The 17,870-nt window shown below is 39.6% G+C and overlaps 1 protein-coding gene across 2 annotated transcripts; it reads left to right on the forward strand.

The window, feature by feature from the left end:
• Positions 1–246: 246 nt before the first annotated feature.
• HAUS6 (HAUS augmin like complex subunit 6) lies at positions 247–16,036 on the forward strand. 2 transcript variants are annotated; one of them, XM_082075824.1, is made up of 17 exons: positions 247–436; positions 931–1,026; positions 1,769–1,847; positions 2,827–2,959; positions 3,522–3,669; positions 4,612–4,677; positions 4,801–4,846; positions 5,064–5,237; positions 5,828–6,012; positions 6,619–6,748; positions 7,321–7,420; positions 9,106–9,196; positions 10,589–10,652; positions 11,317–11,502; positions 12,352–12,514; positions 12,900–13,889; positions 14,765–16,036. In XM_082075824.1, the coding sequence occupies exons 1-17, from the start codon at positions 339–341 to the stop codon at positions 14,815–14,817; spliced, it is 2,802 nt and encodes a 933-aa protein (XP_081931950.1). In that variant the 5' UTR covers positions 247–338; the 3' UTR covers positions 14,818–16,036. The 2 variants fall into 2 exon arrangements, with proteins under 2 accessions (XP_081931950.1, XP_081931951.1); XM_082075825.1 differs by having other exon boundaries at positions 248–436; positions 12,379–12,514; positions 14,765–16,032.
• Positions 16,037–17,870: the final 1,834 nt, after the last annotated feature.

The following is a 17,870-nucleotide window of genomic DNA, read 5'->3' on the forward strand; positions in this document are numbered from 1 at the left end:
CGCTGCCCGAGGCGCGCTGCCCGAGGCGCGCTGCCCGAGGCGCGCTGCCCGAGGCGGCCGGGACACACCGCTCGGGGCCTCCTCGGCGCGGCTTTGGAGCCGCAGTCCCGGCGGCCCGCGGAGTCCCCCCGCCACGGCGGCGGCACCACCCCGCGCGGACTACAGCTCCCGGCAGGCAGCGCGTCTGCGCGCCGGGCCAATGGGAGGCGGCGGGAGGTCTCGCGGCGCTACGGCTTGCGGTGGGCGGGCCCGCGCGCAAGAGCTTTTGGCGGGAGGGGCCTTAGGTGGCCGTTGTTCGCCCGGTCCCTCCGGAGCGTGCTCCTGAGCTGCTTGGCACTATGACGGCCGAGTGGGAGAGCGACCACCTCTGCCTGTACATGCTGGCCCTGGGCTTCGACCTGCAGGCAGCTGGCAACGGTGACATGGCATTTGGACCGTGAGTGCGGGAGGGAGCCGGGGAAGGAGGAGAAAGTGGAGGGTGGGGTGGGCCAGGCCTCTTTTTGGGCGCCAGCTCCCGAGTGGGGCCCTGAGTTTAACCCGCGAGCACACGCCAGGTGCCCTTGGCGACACCTGAATTGCTGTAGTGATCTGTGTCACCTGTGTCTGAAGAAGTGAAACCCAGAAACAATACCAACTCTTGCTCTGCACTTGATGTATCCCGCACAGTGCTGTGCAGAAAGTGAGCTCATTGGCTCTGTACGTCTTGGTTTGAAAACTTCTTTGAGAGAAAATGCTCTCACTGAAGTTATTTCTGCTTTGTTAAATAGGCTGGTGGATGTATCTTTTTAACTATGAAGAAAACAAAACGTTTAATATATAGTTTGTAACATTTTAATATAAATTATTTTGCAATCTTAAGTGCCCAGTAAAAATGTTGCATTAATTTGGCACCCTAATTGCTTCTAATGTAGCTGCTTATTTACATATTAGGAAGATGTTTGATGTCCCAAACAACAGTGCGTTTCAGGACATTGTCCTCTTCTTGTTTGTTACACTGGATGAGACCCGTGCAGTAGAAGATTTCAGGTGAGTGTTCAGCTTGTGAGGTTACTGCTGTGCACATCATAAAGAGTATGATTTTGCACTTGCTGGTGTGGGGGGAAGTGCTCACTTGGGGAATGTTATGGAAAAAACGTAGAGTCAGAGAATTTGTTTTCTCTTGACCACAACTCTACAGTGTATCGGAAAACTTGCCTTTATTAAAGTTGTTGTTGATGGTATCTGTAACTTAGCAAGTTTGGTACAAACTTTTGTAGCTGCAAAGTAATCTACCTTTTCCATTCATTTCCCTGACCAAACAGTAACATTTCCCAGTTAAGGATTGAAGCCAGGATCTTCCACGTGGCAAGAACCCCATCTTCCTTAATGTTTTTCCTTATATAGCTGAGCTATTTTAGCTTATGCATTAAATAAATGGCTGTTGGAAGACAAATGATATGAAAATTGTCAGTGTTCTGGCCCCTTTTTTTCCCCCGTCTTCCCTTCTCCTGAGTTAAAAATAGCTGCAGACAAATCTGTATCTGCCGTAATCTGTAGTTAACTTATTATGGCTAGTAAACCTTGTTGTTTAACTAACTTTTAGCTATTCCTGATCTAGGATATATCCTCTCATATTCTGTCTCCTCCAGGAGGCATCACTCAGAAATCGTTGTGTTAGTCTTGTTCTTGTAATGGTTAATTAGGTAACTGAGTAGGTAACAGGTTTTGACACTGATTTTTCTTTTTTTTTTTTCCCCTCCTTCTTCCCTGTCCTTTTTGAAATTGAAAGAAACTGTTCATTTCCATTTGGAAGCTTGACAGATCCTGAATTTAGGAAGCGGTGCTATTCATGGATAAAAGATGTTGCAGTGAGTACTATGAAGAGTGAAAATTGATGCTATGGTGGTTTCTGTGACCTCATGTTTTTTTGAGAATGTAGTGGTTTTAGATAAGAATTTTAAATAAGGTTGTTTTACCAAAAAATTCAGTTTTACCTTGTCTCTTATTTCACATAGTTTATCTTAGAATTGTTTGAGGAAAAAAATTGTGGCATGGTGATATTTAGATGACAGAGACTTAATCTTGGGTCTTTAAACTGCTGTGGCTTGCCTCTGGATAATAGTATTGATTAACAGAAGTCTAGAGGGTTCCTCAGCTCTGGGTGACTAATTTTCTTCAACTTGAGAGGTGTTTGCTTAAGTTGCCTGGGAAGGTGTTTATTATTTTGAAATTCAGATGCATGAAAAACTTCAGTGTTATATATGGGGAAAGGGACTAAAGTTTAAGGGAAACTTTCTAAATGAAAAAAGACAAACCGAAATTAATTGCTTCAGGTACCATTGGTTATCTTGTTACCTTCTTAAGCTGCCTGTGTTTTAATGGTCGTTCTAGAATGTAGGTCTTTATGTACTGGAACACTTTTACTTTTTAGTAGTAGTGGACAAGGTGAAAGCCAATAAAGCAATGTCTTTGCATAAGATAAAAGCAGAGCGAAGTTCACTGATTGTAACTTCAGTAGAAAAAATGAAAGAAAACTTGAACGTTTTTTCAAAGGTAGGGATTACCAGTTAGGAGTGTAGAGCACAGAGATTTCTAACCTTTACCCAACACTGGTTTCAGTCTTTGTGTTGAAACTGTCTTTTGCATACAGAACTAGTAACAGTGAGGGGAATGTTCAGAAAATTTTAGTTGCTTCTGCTGACTAGAGTAGATGGAGCAGCAAAGTAGTTTAGCTCTGCATCAGGCTTGCTAGCAAGTAGGCTGCAGTGTTTTGGTACTTAGCTAAATGTTGTTTAGGCTTTATTTCTTAGATTGGTTTTGTGTTTAAAACCGATTTAATTTTTCTAGAGTCTAGACCAAAGCTGTCTTCCACAAGTTACACCTTCTACATTTATTTCTCCTGCTGGTCCTAAATGTGTTGACCTGTTGTATCAGCTTGCAAGACATGTAATGGTTGAGGACATGAAAAGGAATTGCCTAGGTAAGCTGTAATGGAACAATAAAAATGCTTCATTTTTGACAGTGAATCTGTCAAGTCTTTACTATATGCCAAGATCTTTAAGTAGTTCTGAGTTGACTGTTCCATTGGAAGTCTTTCAGAGGGTTCTGTGCACTTCCATAGGGCTATTGCTGATAGAATAATGCAGATTGTTTTGCTTTTTATTGCTTTATGGGTCTTGCTCCAAGTTTCATCTGTGTAATGCTGTACACCGTTACCCACACAAAGCAATGGTTTGGTCTGAAAATATTGGACTCTACTCTTTCTCACAACTTGAGGAATTCTGAAGGATCAGAACTGTCTATTCTAGGCACCTTGCATTGTTTTGGTGACCTAAAGAATAGGGAAAGAGACTGAGTGTAAGGGAATAAAAATGCATACAGTAGAAAGAACTGGCAAAAAAGACAGTACGCTGCATACTCTATTTCAGTCCAGGTAAAATGGACATCTTGATTTGTGATTCTTTCAGTTCAAACTAGGTAGATAAGGAAGTTGTCTGTGTGCTAAAAGTGAATGATGTAATCCAAACATAACTTTCATTTAGGCACTGATATATCTTTTGCTGAAACTGTAAACTTGAGACCTAAGGATATGTACATGGCAAATGCAAGATGCAGAGTTGCATGCAATAAACTTCTGCACATTTTTCAAAAGGAAGATTTTGTCCTTCAAGAATATAAGAAAAAATCGCAGTAAGTAATGCATTTAAAGAAACTGAGCCTTTTCCTATAAGATGGCTTTTGTGTGTCTGTTTTTAAAAGGATATGAGGAGGCTGCATCTGCTTTACATCATGAGTTATGTTGAGCTTCTCCCCATTTTTTCCCTCTTTACCTCCTTTAATTAACAGCTCTAGTGTTTGTAGGGTGCTTTATGATGCACAGTAGTCTAAATAAATTAGCTTTCCAGTTGGACATGCTGTATTTTTGAATTAAATATTACTTGGGCATTAAAAAATGGTCAGGAAGTTCTGCATGTCTAGCAACATGATTTCTTAATGTAGGAGGGGTCATATCTTAGAATATAACTGTCTGAGGATGAAACATCTGGTCTTTGCTTGATCACTATGGGACACGTTTACATAACCCTTAATTTCACTAAAATTATGCTATTCTTTATTCTTGCATATGGAAAACGTTCCCAGTTTGAGAAACAAGAATAACTGGAACTTTCTGTACAGGCACAAGCGTTATATATTTTTGGGATTTACAGAAATTTGGTGGGATTGTTTACTTGACTGGAGCACTGTCACAGACAGTTGCAAGCTCTTCAGTAAATGGCAGAAAAGGAGGAATCGAACTGTAGACAGAAGAGCAGTTTCAGTGCATGTAGCATAGCTCCATACAAGAGGACCAGTCTGATACCTTTGCATCAAGATCAGAGAGTTTAGCATCAAGGGAGACCTCATGGTGAGTGTCTGATTTGCGCTTCTTCCACTGTACAAGGGAAGGTATATGAACCCTTCAGATGAATTAGATACACCTCAGACCTGTGGGCCTTGATTCTTCCAGAGGACTTGAACTTACCCTGGTATTTGCTGGGAAAGCAGTGCAGTAATGCAGTAATTCTCTGAGAATAGGAGAATAGGAACTCGAATCTTTTAAGAATCTGTGGTAACTGTTGACTTTTTTCCTAGGCTTTTAATTAAAGACATAAGAGCGCTACAGCTTGAATTTGAATCCTTGAAGATACAGTCTTGCAAGTAAGTGTTTTTTCTTGTAACTAAGTTAGCATAAATAAAATTGATTACTTACAGATTATTTCTCATAAAATTGAGTAATTTCATTGTATTCAATTTGAACTTTTGTTTTGCACGTGCATGTAGGATGAAACAAAGTGACCAAACTGACAAAACTGAGAGAATTCAAAAGGTGAGAAATTTTTTTTCTGCTCTGCCAGCATACTGTGTTTCTCCTTACCTTTCTGCAACACTTGGATTCTGTTATTCCCACTTGTCTACCTGTGAGTAATCACAGCTAGTCCCTTAATCTGCCTTTATGCTGTTGTGCATTGCTCTGTGCAATGCTGTCATTGTTGGTATGATAGCAAACATTTTAATGTAGCATTTTTGTCTTTTTGCCTATTAAGGTCCGCAGTATGTGGACAGCTATAATGGAAGTGCTTACATCTCTCAAAAAGGAAAAGGAAGTTGTGGATTCTGTACTTCAGGGTTGTGTTGGTCAGTGGATTTTAGATGGAACTAATGTGACCATCAGTGTTCCACAGCTGTTGGTTCACAGAGTTGAAAGTGATGTACACCAAGTAAGTTACTTTTGTCCTTCTTGGTAAGCTTTTTTTTTTTTTTGGTTCACTCAAGGATGAAGAAAATATGTCTAATTTGTATGTAAAAGTTTATGATTATGCTGCTGGTTTGTGTTAGATATGTTTTAACCATTAACTTTTTAAACTCAGTAACTGCATTGGTAAGTCTGCCGGATCAGTACTTGTTTTTTTTTGTTTAGACATTAAAACTAGGTTGATTAGTTTAATTATTGCTTTAATTATTACTTTAATTATTGCTTTAACCAATTTGTTTTATGCTTACAGTGTGTAGTAAATGGTGCTGTTTAGGCCTGTCAAATCTTTTGGGGAAGTGGTTAAACAGCTTACCTCATTGGCTGAGGTTTTCTTAGTTTCTATTGCTTTATAAGCTACTTTCAAGCAGCTGATTCTAGGAGGCTTAAATCTGGAGTGCATTTTTTGAAAAAGAAAACAATCTGAAACTAAACCAAAATACAAAGTGAAACTTTGTGTCCCTATTGTGATCACAGAAGACTTAGCTTTCTGATATAGATGCTATTCACTAATTAGTTGTTTTTGTTTTTTTTTTTTCTTGCTTGCTATACTTCAAGCTTTGTACAGGAAATGTATATAAAGATGGAAAACTGAATTTCTTAACAGTCCTTCAGTTATTAAATGAAGCCCTGAGGACACTGAGAGATGAACATGGTCCATCTGAATTAAAACAACTATTTGAGCTTGCTGAGAACAAGATTGCGCTCTCCAGTAGAGTACTACAGGATTTGAAAGCAAAAAAGTAAGTGTCTAATTTTTCTCTGGTTCCTTGTTCTTTAATCTAGGGATCATATCTTCCTACCTTGGAGTCTTTTCTAAAGTAATATAATTTATAGAGCAAACATATTGGTTCAATCTTTTTCCTTTGCCTCTGGGAAATTCACATTTATCTTGATTATCTGTACAACTTCTAACTGAGATTCTTCTCTAGGTAACTTTAGCATTTTGCCTTTGCTTCATTAATATTTTAGGCTTTGTTCTTGGGAACTTTGTTTGCTAGCTGATCAGACTTTTTTTTTTTCTTGTTATGTTCATCAGTTCTAGGATTTTAAAACTTTATTTGAAACTGGCTTAGGGAAAATTTAAGTGTATATCTCACTGTGGATATGTATTTTAGTATAGCTCTTCCAATTTTACTGTAAGAAACATGAAAAGTACCTTACAGCTGCCTTTTAGGTTTTAAATTTTGGTTAGTTCTTATTCATGCATTGGCGCATGCACTAAGTTGAGATATATATCAAAGGCTTTGCAGGATAAGTGGAAGACATTATATTCTCCATCTTTATGTAGAATTGTTTTCTCCATGAACAGATGTGGTATGGTCATTTTTCTTGCTCATGTGTTACAGCCTAAAAAGACACCAACAGTATTGTTGGTCAACAAATGGATCTTTTTCTGAAAACCAGAAAGACTGGGAAGTAAAGTGGGAAAAATATCTCGGCCAATGTCCTTTTAATTTGATCTTAAGTCAAGATCCAGTAAGTAGTGTACAACTTTTCTGACTCTGGGGAAGACAAAGGGTGAAGGTGAGAGGATGTATATCTATACCAGGGTGTTCTTTTCCAGCACTTAAGCTTTATGTGTATGGTAAGGGAATCAGCGCAACTTAAGAAAAATGCTTTAGGAAGTAGTCTTTCTTAAAGAAGCTACATTTCGCTTAATCACAACTGGTGTCTTCATTTGAGATAGGAAATGTAACCACTGTGTCAAGGCAGTAGATCATCATAAGAGCAAGCTGATTGGTTTTGATTTTGTCAGAGTCCATCCACCCCGCGGAAACTGAGCTTTCGTGTGCTATCAGTCTGAACATCAGCTGAGTTCTGTTGTTCCCTTTTAATGTGATCTGCTTAATGAAGGAACAATAACTTCAGTTCTGACACTCGCATTGATACAGGGATCTGAGATTGTGCCTGTGCCTAGCAGAGACATCAAGTTTCATGTTGAGTCTGACAGCTGATTTGCAGAAAAGCAGCTGTAAAAAAATTGTTAATTGCTGTTGAGATGCAGATTTTTTTCACCCTGCTTGTGTAACTTTTTTTTCTTTTAAAAGGAACTTGATTTAAGAGCTTCAGCCTTTAAGGCTTTTTATCCTGAAGAAGGAGATGATGATGATGATAGTGTCTTTTATCAATATCAAGCATCAGTTTCAGGTGGGTGACCAGGAGAAGGTTTTTTCCTTCTCCCCCCGATACCAAACTTGTTACTCAGTTGCAAAGATTCTCTGGTTGCATTTGCAATTATCTTTGATAGTCTCTAGTAATCTGGTTCTGAATAACTCTGGCGCAATTGCCTTTCATTTTTCAACCTTGTTATACCTCGAACAGTATCTGAAGCTTTTGATATGACAAAAAAAATCAATTCTGGAGCTGTTTGGTACTTTGTTCTTGCATGAAGGATATTGAGACAATTCCACGTATAAAAGTTCATTCATGGGTTCTAGAGAATTCATTCACTCTAACAGTAAAAGTTGGTTCAAGTTGGAGGATTAATAAGAGAGAGAGAGAGAGAGAGAGAGAGAAGATAAAACTTTTCCCATTGGCCATCTGGGAAAAGATGTTGAAGGTATCTTCCCAGGTAAGCATCTTTCCTTGGTGCACTCTGAAATATTTATTCCACAGTAACTGTGCCACTTGATCACGGCCTTGATCTCTGTTGATTGCTTTCAGTCATGAGGTTAACAGCTGATCATAGCTCACTTGAATCAGACATGGATGTTGCACATGCTCATTGGCTGATAAGCTGATTGTATTTTACTGGGTAGTGCTTATTGACCAAGTGTTGACTGTCCCTAGTATAGAGTTATATATAGGAAGTTAGAAAGCAAGGGTGGAAAAGGAGGGGGAAGACTGCATGAATCACATGTTATTTGCAATCCCTTTTAGGGACATGCTGCAAAGAGAGGGCTACAGAATAGCAAGGAGAAGGTCATTTGCCTTAAACATTTTAAAGGTTAAAGCACTGTGCAATAATGCTGTGACCTGCTAATATCAGAATGCTTGAGACAAACTGGTGTCTGGCATTCTCTCTACTCTGCAGTTAAAATGCTTGATCTGAAAATCCAGACACGAAGAAAACTAACTTTCTGCCTGTTAACATGGTGAACTTAAAAAAAGAAAAACTTAGCCTCACCTAACTTATTGAAGTGAGATTGGATTTTGGAGGTGTTGTTGAGGTAAATAGAAAACAAAATGCCATTTCTGTTTGCAGAAGCTGAAATTTAGGGTTAGTAGAGAACTACTGAGGTTAAACTTTGGCTGTTTATCCAAATGATATGCCAAAATTCATGTTTATTGTTCTAGAGAGTCCTGAGCTGAGGTACATGTACCTCTGATAACGTGCAAAACATGTCCTTATCATGTGCCTTTCCTTGGACTGAGGCAGTGTTGATCAGAGGAATAAGCATGTCCACAGAGATATTGATAAATGCAGGTGAAGATGGTGGGGAAACTGTGCGTGGAATTTTGCTTTGTGGAACTGATATGCTACAAAATGTGGAGAGGAGGGGATAATGATGACGTGTCTGAGATTGTAGTTTGGATGTATGATTGATATGTGCAGAACAGCAGGTAGAATCATGCCTCTTGTACATGTGTTCAGGAACAACACAAATAGGCTCTTGCTGCTAGTGGCATCTGTGGCTACAAGTGGTACCTGAGCAAAAGGATTGGTTCCACTGTCCTGCTTATATATTTAAATTAATTTTTCTTGAAGTGTTCATAAAGTCCATCCTGTGAATAGTCTACAGAAATGGTTTGAGTCAGTTGTGTCACCAGGGGTGCCCGAGCCAAAAAAAAAAAATTGAAGCAGTAATAATACTCTTGACTCGCTTTTCCAGATGTTTGTGATTCTGTTAATGAAGTACATGATGAGAAAGATGATGGGGCACTGGAAGCTGTGATGGATAAGTCAACACCACCACAAACATGGTAGGATGTTAATGAGAAATTAATTAAAGAACAGTGGAAAAAAAAAGGAAATTTACACGTCGAAGTTGAATATATTGCATCTCTTGGTCCTTAGTGTAATATTTTGGTAGGCTACTCCTTACATGTCATATCCACGTGATTAAGTAAGAGAGTCCTAAAGTAACTGCTACTTTCTCCAGCTGCTGAGTAGGACATGCAGCAGCCAAGTTGCAAGGTTTTTATCTCACTTTGTAACTACATTTTTTTCAAAGTTTAGGAGATGGGTGGAGAAAACAGAATTCTGTTTCTCAGACTGAATTGAGATAGGCATAAATATTCAGTATAGCCTGATGAGAATAAAAGAACAGACATTCACAGGACCCCATCTTTTGTGTTCAAAATGAAAAAACACTCCCCCAACCTAAAACCAACTAAAATTGAAGCAAAACAAAAAACCCCGTCTCCCAAACAGAATTACTGTGCTAAACCTTCTCATTGCTTTTCTCGTTAAGTTCTAAAATCACGTTGCTCTGTAACATCTCTTGCTACAGTTTCAGCAAAGGATAGAGCACAAATCAATGGTATTTTAAAAAGTTTTAGTCTGTTTGTAATTTACTAAGTCCAAGAAGGTTTCATGGCCTTTTGAATAACACTCTATTTCATACTATGACTCCTACAGATACTTGAAAGTTACCTTCTAGGAGAGAATGTGAGTTAGCAAAGGAAGGCTGTACTGTACTTGGACATCAGTTGATATAGTTGCGTATAAGTCTCAAAGGTTGTCCAAGTGGTTAGCACCTGGATTTCTCTCAATGACTTCATACAGCATGGGTTGTTGTCTGCTTCTGATTCTAAAGACACCTAATAGCAAATATTGACGTTTTAAGGTGTGTTCTTAGCAAGTGAGGACTATACCTTATGTTTTAGACAGCTGTGCAGTTAGCACTATGCATATCAGAAGTGGTAAGACTAAAGTTTTTGGTAGCCCTGTGACTGTTAAATATTAGTAACTTCATATAGGAACAGACCTGTGGGTTCCAGAGGCAATTCAGAGGAAGAATGTCTAGGGAAAAGATCACTATCAAGTCTGCAGAAGACTTTCCAGTTATCTTTCATTGCAGAATACAGAAGATTTGTTTACAAAATGTATCACAAAATTCCGTGGTAATCAAGGGGAAGGTTTCATCATTTATTAGTTTTGGGAGACTGATACACAACTAGGGCTAAATCTGCTCTAATTGTCACATGTTCTCCCTATAGTAAAATTGCCTTCTGATGACCGGGACGAATTGAGGGAAATCGTAACGGACAGATACGGGGCACACAATATGCAATGGCCTTCTACCAAGGCTTGCATGCCACTTGTTTAACTCGTCTCTAATTTTTTTTTTCCCTCTCACCCATCCCTGAAAGGAGCTCCTCAGTGCATTTGGAGTTGCCAAAAGCATCTGAAAACAGAGACGTACTACTTGAAAAGGTTATTCTTACGTAATTTCCTACCTGTCAAAGAAGTTAAACTTATATTTGGGTTTTACATTGATTGGAGCCTATAGACTTGAGGGGATGGTTTGTTTTTTTGATTTTGTGTGTGTTTTTTTTTTTTTTTTTTTTTTTGCAACGGAGTGGGTAATGTTTGTTGTTTAAGTAGTATTTTTACACATCTGAGTCAGTTCTGTAAAGCTGTAAAAGCAAACTGCCAGGGACTTCATTAAGCTTTAGGAAAGAACAGTAAGAAGTAAACGCATTTGGCATTTGACTTCAAGTGCAATGTACAGTGTCATCTGTCTTTTCGGTGTGATCATTTGTCAGACTTCAATATTTCTTTAAGTTGTGTGTGAAGTTAAGGGTTATAATGCAGCTTAAAAGCAATTTGCCTGTGCATTGCATAGATGTTCACTGTAGTGTATTACAAGGGAGTTGCAGATGAGCCATCTGCGTTCTATGTAACACCCTGTCCTGGCTGCTAATGTCCTACTTTAAATATGATTGTAAAAATTTGTGTTTAGTTAGAGTTTAAGACTGAAATATTTTTGAGTGAACACTAGGGCCATTGCTGTACAGAATTTGTACGACAGTTTCTTCACGCTGATTTTCTGACACTTGAGTTTAAAACTTCTAGTAATTCCCATGTATTTCTCTAGAACTTGAATACTGAAACTTGCAAGGAGAAGGAAAGACCTGTGTCTCCAAAGATCTTCAAAAATGGAAAGGATGAGTCTGCTGTTTCAGAAATGTCAGAGAATGTAGGTGATGAAGTTATCCAGATGAAGTCTCCTGTCAAAAAAGAAGACCCTCTTAATGAAGCCAGAAATGAACTGGCAGAACAGGTTAGGAAAAGTTATTTTAAATTTTTTTGTTTTTTTTAAAATAAATGGTCATTAAATTTAGAGAACAAATTACTACGTGTATCATTAAGTGTCTCTTGTAATCCAGATATGTCAAAAATATACTTTTTTCTGCTAGATAGTAATCAGTGTCACTAAGTTTTAGGGGTGACTGCCCAAGTAAGTACACCCTAAAAGCGTGGAGCTTGTGCAGATATCATACATCTAAATCATGGTGAAGTGAATAACACTTTCAGTAGAATCATGGTATGATTTTTATCACCTCTTTAATCTATGAACCACTGCATATATTAAGAATTCAACAGTACTTTTTGTTTCTGAAGTTATGCATGTTAAATATTTGACAGAGGCTGGGGAATTCTAAGCAGGAATTTAAGTATTTCCTGTTTTAGGTATTTTATTTAAGATTTAACAGCAGAATTCCTTTCACAAGAGTTACTATAAAATATGCCACGTCTTGATTTGGTTTGGAAAGTAAATTGCATCTTTCATTGAAATGGAACCGTTATTTTTCATCTGCTGAAAAATTTTACTTATGTAAATATAGCTCTAGGATTCATGCTTATGCGGTTCTTGACTAGTGTCTTAAATATTCTGAGCACGTTTCCCTTTTTTTAAAGATAGATTCATAGATGATGGAGGAACTTAGAACTGAATTCTGATTTCAGTCCTCTATCTTTACTTTGTGTTTTTAGTGGTCATTGTGAGCCCAAGTAGTAAAAGACAGAAGAAAAGTCAGGAGATTCCAAACTCTTCAGATCATTTGGAAAACGGGACTTATTTCGAGCCATAACTGACAGTAATAAATAGGTTGTAATTTTGATTTCTCAGGATTTGCCCGTCTCTAACATCCTACAGGTTGCAAAAGCAGTAGCGTCAGAGTCACCTCAGAGTGGTGAAGGAAAAGGAATGGCATTAGAAGATCTCATTAACACACTGGCTTTTAACCCATTTTTAACAAGGAAACAAATTCCCCGAACTCCAGAAAATCTGCGTAAGTCTGAAACTCTGTGATTATAGTACTCGTTGATTAGAAATGTGATTATTTCATTGACATTGTACACATCACACATCCTGAGTGATGTGATAGATAATTATTTCAGTGGAGCTGCAAGTTACCCTAATTACTCACTCTGTAACACAGCATTGTAGGCCTCATAAGATGTAGGCCTAATAAAGTGTGAATACTGTGTGTTGGATTTGATGTAAATCTGTTTCCTGTGTAGAATCCCCTTTGTGTTGAGGAAGAAAACAAAACATAAACAATATAAAGCAGTTATAAATATTCCTTCCTGGATTGTTTGTTACTGAAGGGACAGAAGAATAACAGATTGAGAGTATGATAGTACTAAAATTTTACCTTGGTTTGTTCCATTTAGTTACTGAAATTAGAAGCTCATGGAGAAAAGCTGTTCAGACTGAGGGCTCATCAGGCATAGAGCTGACCCCAACTGAGGTAATGACAGAAGAAGCACTTGTAACACAGAGGGTGGCAGACTCCATCCCTGCATCTTCTACACCTGACTCGGATCCTCCTGTGTCAGAAAGGACGGCTTCATTAAGTTCTGCAGAATTTAGACCTCAAGAGCAAATGAGCATAAGTTGTGTTGCTGAATCTTCTTTATCGGAAACATCTAGAATGAGAGAGAGAGAGAGCACTTTTGAAGAAGAGGAATTAACATGTATTGTTTTGAACGAAAGTTCTGTAGAAGATCAAGAAGAACAGACTTTTCAATATGTAGAGAAAAGCATGAATACTCCACATATTTGTTCAGAAGACAATAGTAGAACGAATGCTGTACCTTCAGACCACTTTCAGGGTTCCTTAAAGGATTTGGTCCTGCACCGGAGTGTATGTCTGTTGTTAGAGTCTCTTAGTCCTCAAGCTGCCTCCTTGGGAATATTGGGTGAGACGCTTCCAGAAGAACTTTGTAAAATAGACTCTGAGCTTGAAGATTCGTTGGTATCCAATTTTGATGTAATAGACAGCACATATGTAACAGACGATTCAAAAAATAAGGGGGATATTCAGAAATCAAAGCCAGATTCACAGTCTCTGTTCAATACATGTAAAGCACTGGAAAAGTCTTCATCTAGCAGTGAAAAGGAGCTGCATCAAACATATAATGAAGATGAATTCGTGAGTTGTATATCAGACTTAAGTCTTGCACCAGAAAAAAGAGAAAGAGGTGAATCGTGCAGTCCTCTAGAATTCTTCTTGAATGAGGAATTTAGCAAAACACCATTGTCAGTATCTCCTCATGACAGAAAATGTTCCCTGTCGTCACTGCTGGTAACCTGTCAACATTTGGAAGAAATGGCATCAATGATACATGAAATCCCATCAGACTTAATACCTAAATTAAATGGTAAGTGTCTATTATTTTAGCAACAAGATTTTGTCCATTCTGCCACTCAGTATGCTGCCATAAATAACCTATTCTGAATAGCTGAACCCTGCTGTGGAAATATAGGGAGACAGATTATTTGTATGTTTATTCCTTATGGAAGATGAGATGTAAACAAAGGAAACGTGCTTCCTTTAGTTGTTTCAACATGTTGCAAATAGGAGGAAAGGTGCTCATCTGACTTTCTGAGGCAATATGCAGCTTTTAAAAAAAAAAAGTCTTAAAATGCATTAGCAATGGAGTAATCTGAAGTTTGAGAATTCACAAAGTTACTTTCAAAAAATGTATTTACTCTGAACAAATTTGGCTATTTAGAAATGTGTTGTACGTACCTGGAATTTTTGTGAGGTCGGTTAGGTGCTCATAGTCTGTATTACCTTATTAATATACTTTTTATTATGGAATATCCTACATTCCAGCCTGCCTGCCCCCTCAACTCATTACTAACAAAAGTTGTCAACTTTGTTTAACCAGTAGTGTAGTGTTTGGTTACATGTGAGGTCAGTTTTTGAAATGCATTAATAAAAATGAGTCAGTAATGGTTATACTGTGGACTTTCACCAAAACAAATGGTGTTTAATGGAGTACTAGGAATTTAAGGCAACAAGCTGTTTTCAAGGAGTAGTGAGATCTATACTTTGTGCAAAGGCTTGCTGCAATTTAGCTTTCCTTAAAATTCTGCCTGTACTTGTAGCAGATGATTTTGTCTTACTGAGAACATTTATCAAAACTGTAAGTACTATTTAGTGTATTTTTTGATGTGACACTTCTGGAGCAGTATTTCTGTCAATTAATTGAATATTACAGAGTGCTAACTAGTACATGTTTTCTTCCAGATGAAGACCAGTTGGATGAGAAGCCAGACATGAAGGAACCATCGTCAGGGTAGAATTTGTAAAGCAGAAGCAGTACCATAGTGCAGTCATGGTTCACTTGAGTGTGTAGCATCTTCTCTAAACACTGTCTAGATGAAGAACTTCCACTCCTTTCTGTTTTTTGTAGAGACTGTATCCTGGTCTCCTCCTTTAAAACTGTCAGTTATCTGGTCTGGTTCTTCCAGTTTGAAGTTATCCATAGTAACATTCTACGTACAGCCTGCCATTTATGTACAGAACTATGCATTCTTTTTAAACATATTTTGAAAAATAGCAGATGTTGCATAATCCTAAAAAAACATTCTCAAATGAGAAGCGTCTCCCTCTCCAAACACCAAACACAAAACAAAAATCAAACCACCACTCACCCAAGTTTTACGTGATGCTCTACATTAATTTGATTCTTGTCTCTTATTAAGACTTCTGGTCAACATTTCTATCACTTCTGTCTCTTGATATAGACTTCCACTGGAGTGTCTGTTTTTTTAATTTTTTATAAGTTTTTATTAAAGGTTTAAGAAAAAAAGAATTGTGGTAGTGCTAGTGCTATCTTCAAATAGTTGGAAGACATTTATGACATTCTGATATAAGTAACTGATAACATAGCTTGGGGTGGAGTGGGAATGTAGGAGCTGAGCTTCCAGCAAATCAGCTCATTACTGTAAAAGTACTGACCCCTAGCCTGAGGTGTTTATAGAAATTTGAAGCAATGCTAAGTTGTTTTTATGTTCTGGTGTATCTTTCTCCTCCTTTCTTCCAAAACAGTTGAAGAATTTCCACTTGTATTTGACATATCCCTTATAAAGCAGAATTTGACAAGCTTTATGGGAAGAGTTAGGTGGTCGGTTGTGGGAGCTATAATGTGGCTGTTAACATGTTAGCCGCTAAGAGGGAAGTGCTTCTTAATAGCCCATTTATGTGTTGATGTAACCATGCTCGAACAGCTAGAGAATTGGAATGTCTGACTGGTCCCCCACAACATACTTCACTTTAAATGAGGGAGAAGTGGATTTGGTGGGTGGACTGTTTGGTGGATGAGGAACTGGCTGGATAGTTGCATCCAGAGGGTAGTAGTCAATGGCACAATGTCTGGATGGACACTGGTGACAAGTGGTGGCCCTCAGGGGTCTGGACTGGGACTGGTACTGTTTAATGTCTTCATCAATGACATGGACAGTGGGATCAAGTGTACCCTCAGCAAGTTTATGAATGACACAAAGATGAGTGGTGCAGTTCATACGCCTGAGGGATGGGGAGCCATCCAGAGGGACCTGGACAAAATGAAGAAGTGGGCACATGTGAACCTCATGAGATTAAACAAGGCCAAGTGCAAGGTCCTGCACCCGGATCAGGGAAATCCAAGGTATCAATACAGGCTGGGAGATGAGGGGATTGAGAGCAGCCCTGTGGAGCAAGACTTGGGGATGCTGGTGGGTGAAAAGCCAGACATGAGCCTGCTATCTCAGTATCAGAGTATGTTTGGGATTGGAAGGGACCTCAAAAGATGATCTAGTCCAATCCCCCTGCTGGAGCCAGAACACCTAGGTGAGGTTGCACAGGAACATGTCCAGGCGGGTTTTGAATGTCTCCAGCGAAGGAGACTCCACAACCTCCCTGGGCAGCCTGTTCCAGTGTCTGTCACCCTCACTGAGAAGAAGTTTCTTCTCAAATTTAAGTGGAACCTCTTGTGTTCCAGCTTGATCCCATTACCCCTTGTCCTATCATTGTTTGCCACTGAGAAGAGCCTGGCTCCATCCCCATGCCACTCACCCTTTATATATTTATAAACATTAATAAGGTCACCCCTCAGTTTCCTCCAAACTAAAGAGACCCAGCTTCCTCAGCCTTTCTTAATAAGGGAGGTGCTCCACTCCCTTAATCATCTTGGTTGCCCTACGCTGGACCCTCTCCAGCAGTTCCCTGTCCTTCTTGAACTGAGGGGCCCAGAAATGGACACAATATTCTAGATGTGGTCTCACCAGGGCGGAGTAGAGGGGAAGGAGAACCTCTCTCCACCTACTAACCACCCCCCTTCTAATACACCCCAGGATGCCATTGGCCTTCCTGGCCACAAGGGCACAGTGCTGGCTCATGGTCATCCTGTTGTCCACCAGGACCCCCAGGTCCCTTTCCCCTACACTGCTCTCTAATAGGTCATTCCCCAACCTATACTGGAACCTGGGGTTGTTCCTGCCCAGATGCAGGACTCTACACTTTCCCTTGTTAAATTTCATCAGGTAGTTCCCCACCCAACTCTCTAGCCTGTCCAGGTCTCGCTGGATGGCAGCACAGCCTTCTGGCGTGTCAGCCACTCCTCCCAGCTTAGTGTCATCAGCAAACTTGCTGATAGTACACTCAATTCCCTCGTCCAAATCGTTAATGAATATATTGAATAATATTGGCCTCGGTACTGACCCCTGAGGCACTCCACTAGATAGTGCTCCCCAACTAGACTCCGCACCATTGACTACCACTCTCTGGCTTCTCTCCCTAAGCCAGTTTGCAACCCACCTCACTACTCTATTGTCTAGACCACACCTCCTCAACTTAGCTGTGAGGATGCTGTGGGAGACTGTGTCAAAGGCTTTACTGAAGTCAAGGTAGACCACATCCACTGCTCTGCCATCATCCATCCACCTTGTTACATTCTCATAAAAGTCAATGAGGTTGGTCAAGCATGACTTACCCTTGGTAAAGCCATGCTGACTGCCCCTAATAACCCTCTTATCCTTGATATGCCTTGAGATGGCACCGAGGATAAGCTGCTCCATTACTTTCCCAGGGACAGAGGTGAGGCTGACCAGTCTATAATTACCCGGGTCCTCCCTCCTGCCCTTTTTGAAGACTGGAGTGACATTTGCTTTCCTCCAACCCTCGGGCACCTCTCCCGTTTCCCAAGACTTGGCAAAGATGATGGAGAGCGGTCTAGTGATGACTTCAGCCAGCTCCCTCAGCACCCGCGGATGCATCCCATCTGGACCCACGGATTTATGGATGTCCAGACTATTTAATTGCTCCCTAACCCAGTCCTCATCAACTAAAGCAAACTCCTCCATTGACCTGGCTT

The sequence above is a fragment of the Streptopelia decaocto genome (genome assembly GCF_964273445.1).
Source record: "Streptopelia decaocto genome assembly, chromosome: Z".
In the NCBI taxonomy this organism is placed as follows: domain Eukaryota; kingdom Metazoa; phylum Chordata; class Aves; order Columbiformes; family Columbidae; genus Streptopelia; species Streptopelia decaocto.

Bases quoted from the DNA above. Each gene is read 5' to 3' on its own strand.
- HAUS6 (XM_082075824.1), top strand. From the start codon at position 339: ATGACGGCCGAGTGGGAGAGCGACCACCTCTGCCTGTACATGCTGGCC. The intron at 4,678-4,800 runs GTAAGTGTTTTT...ACGTGCATGTAG, and splicing joins TTGAAGATACAGTCTTGCAA to GATGAAACAAAGTGACCAAA. The intron at 10,653-11,316 runs GTTATTCTTACG...GTATTTCTCTAG, and splicing joins GAGACGTACTACTTGAAAAG to AACTTGAATACTGAAACTTG.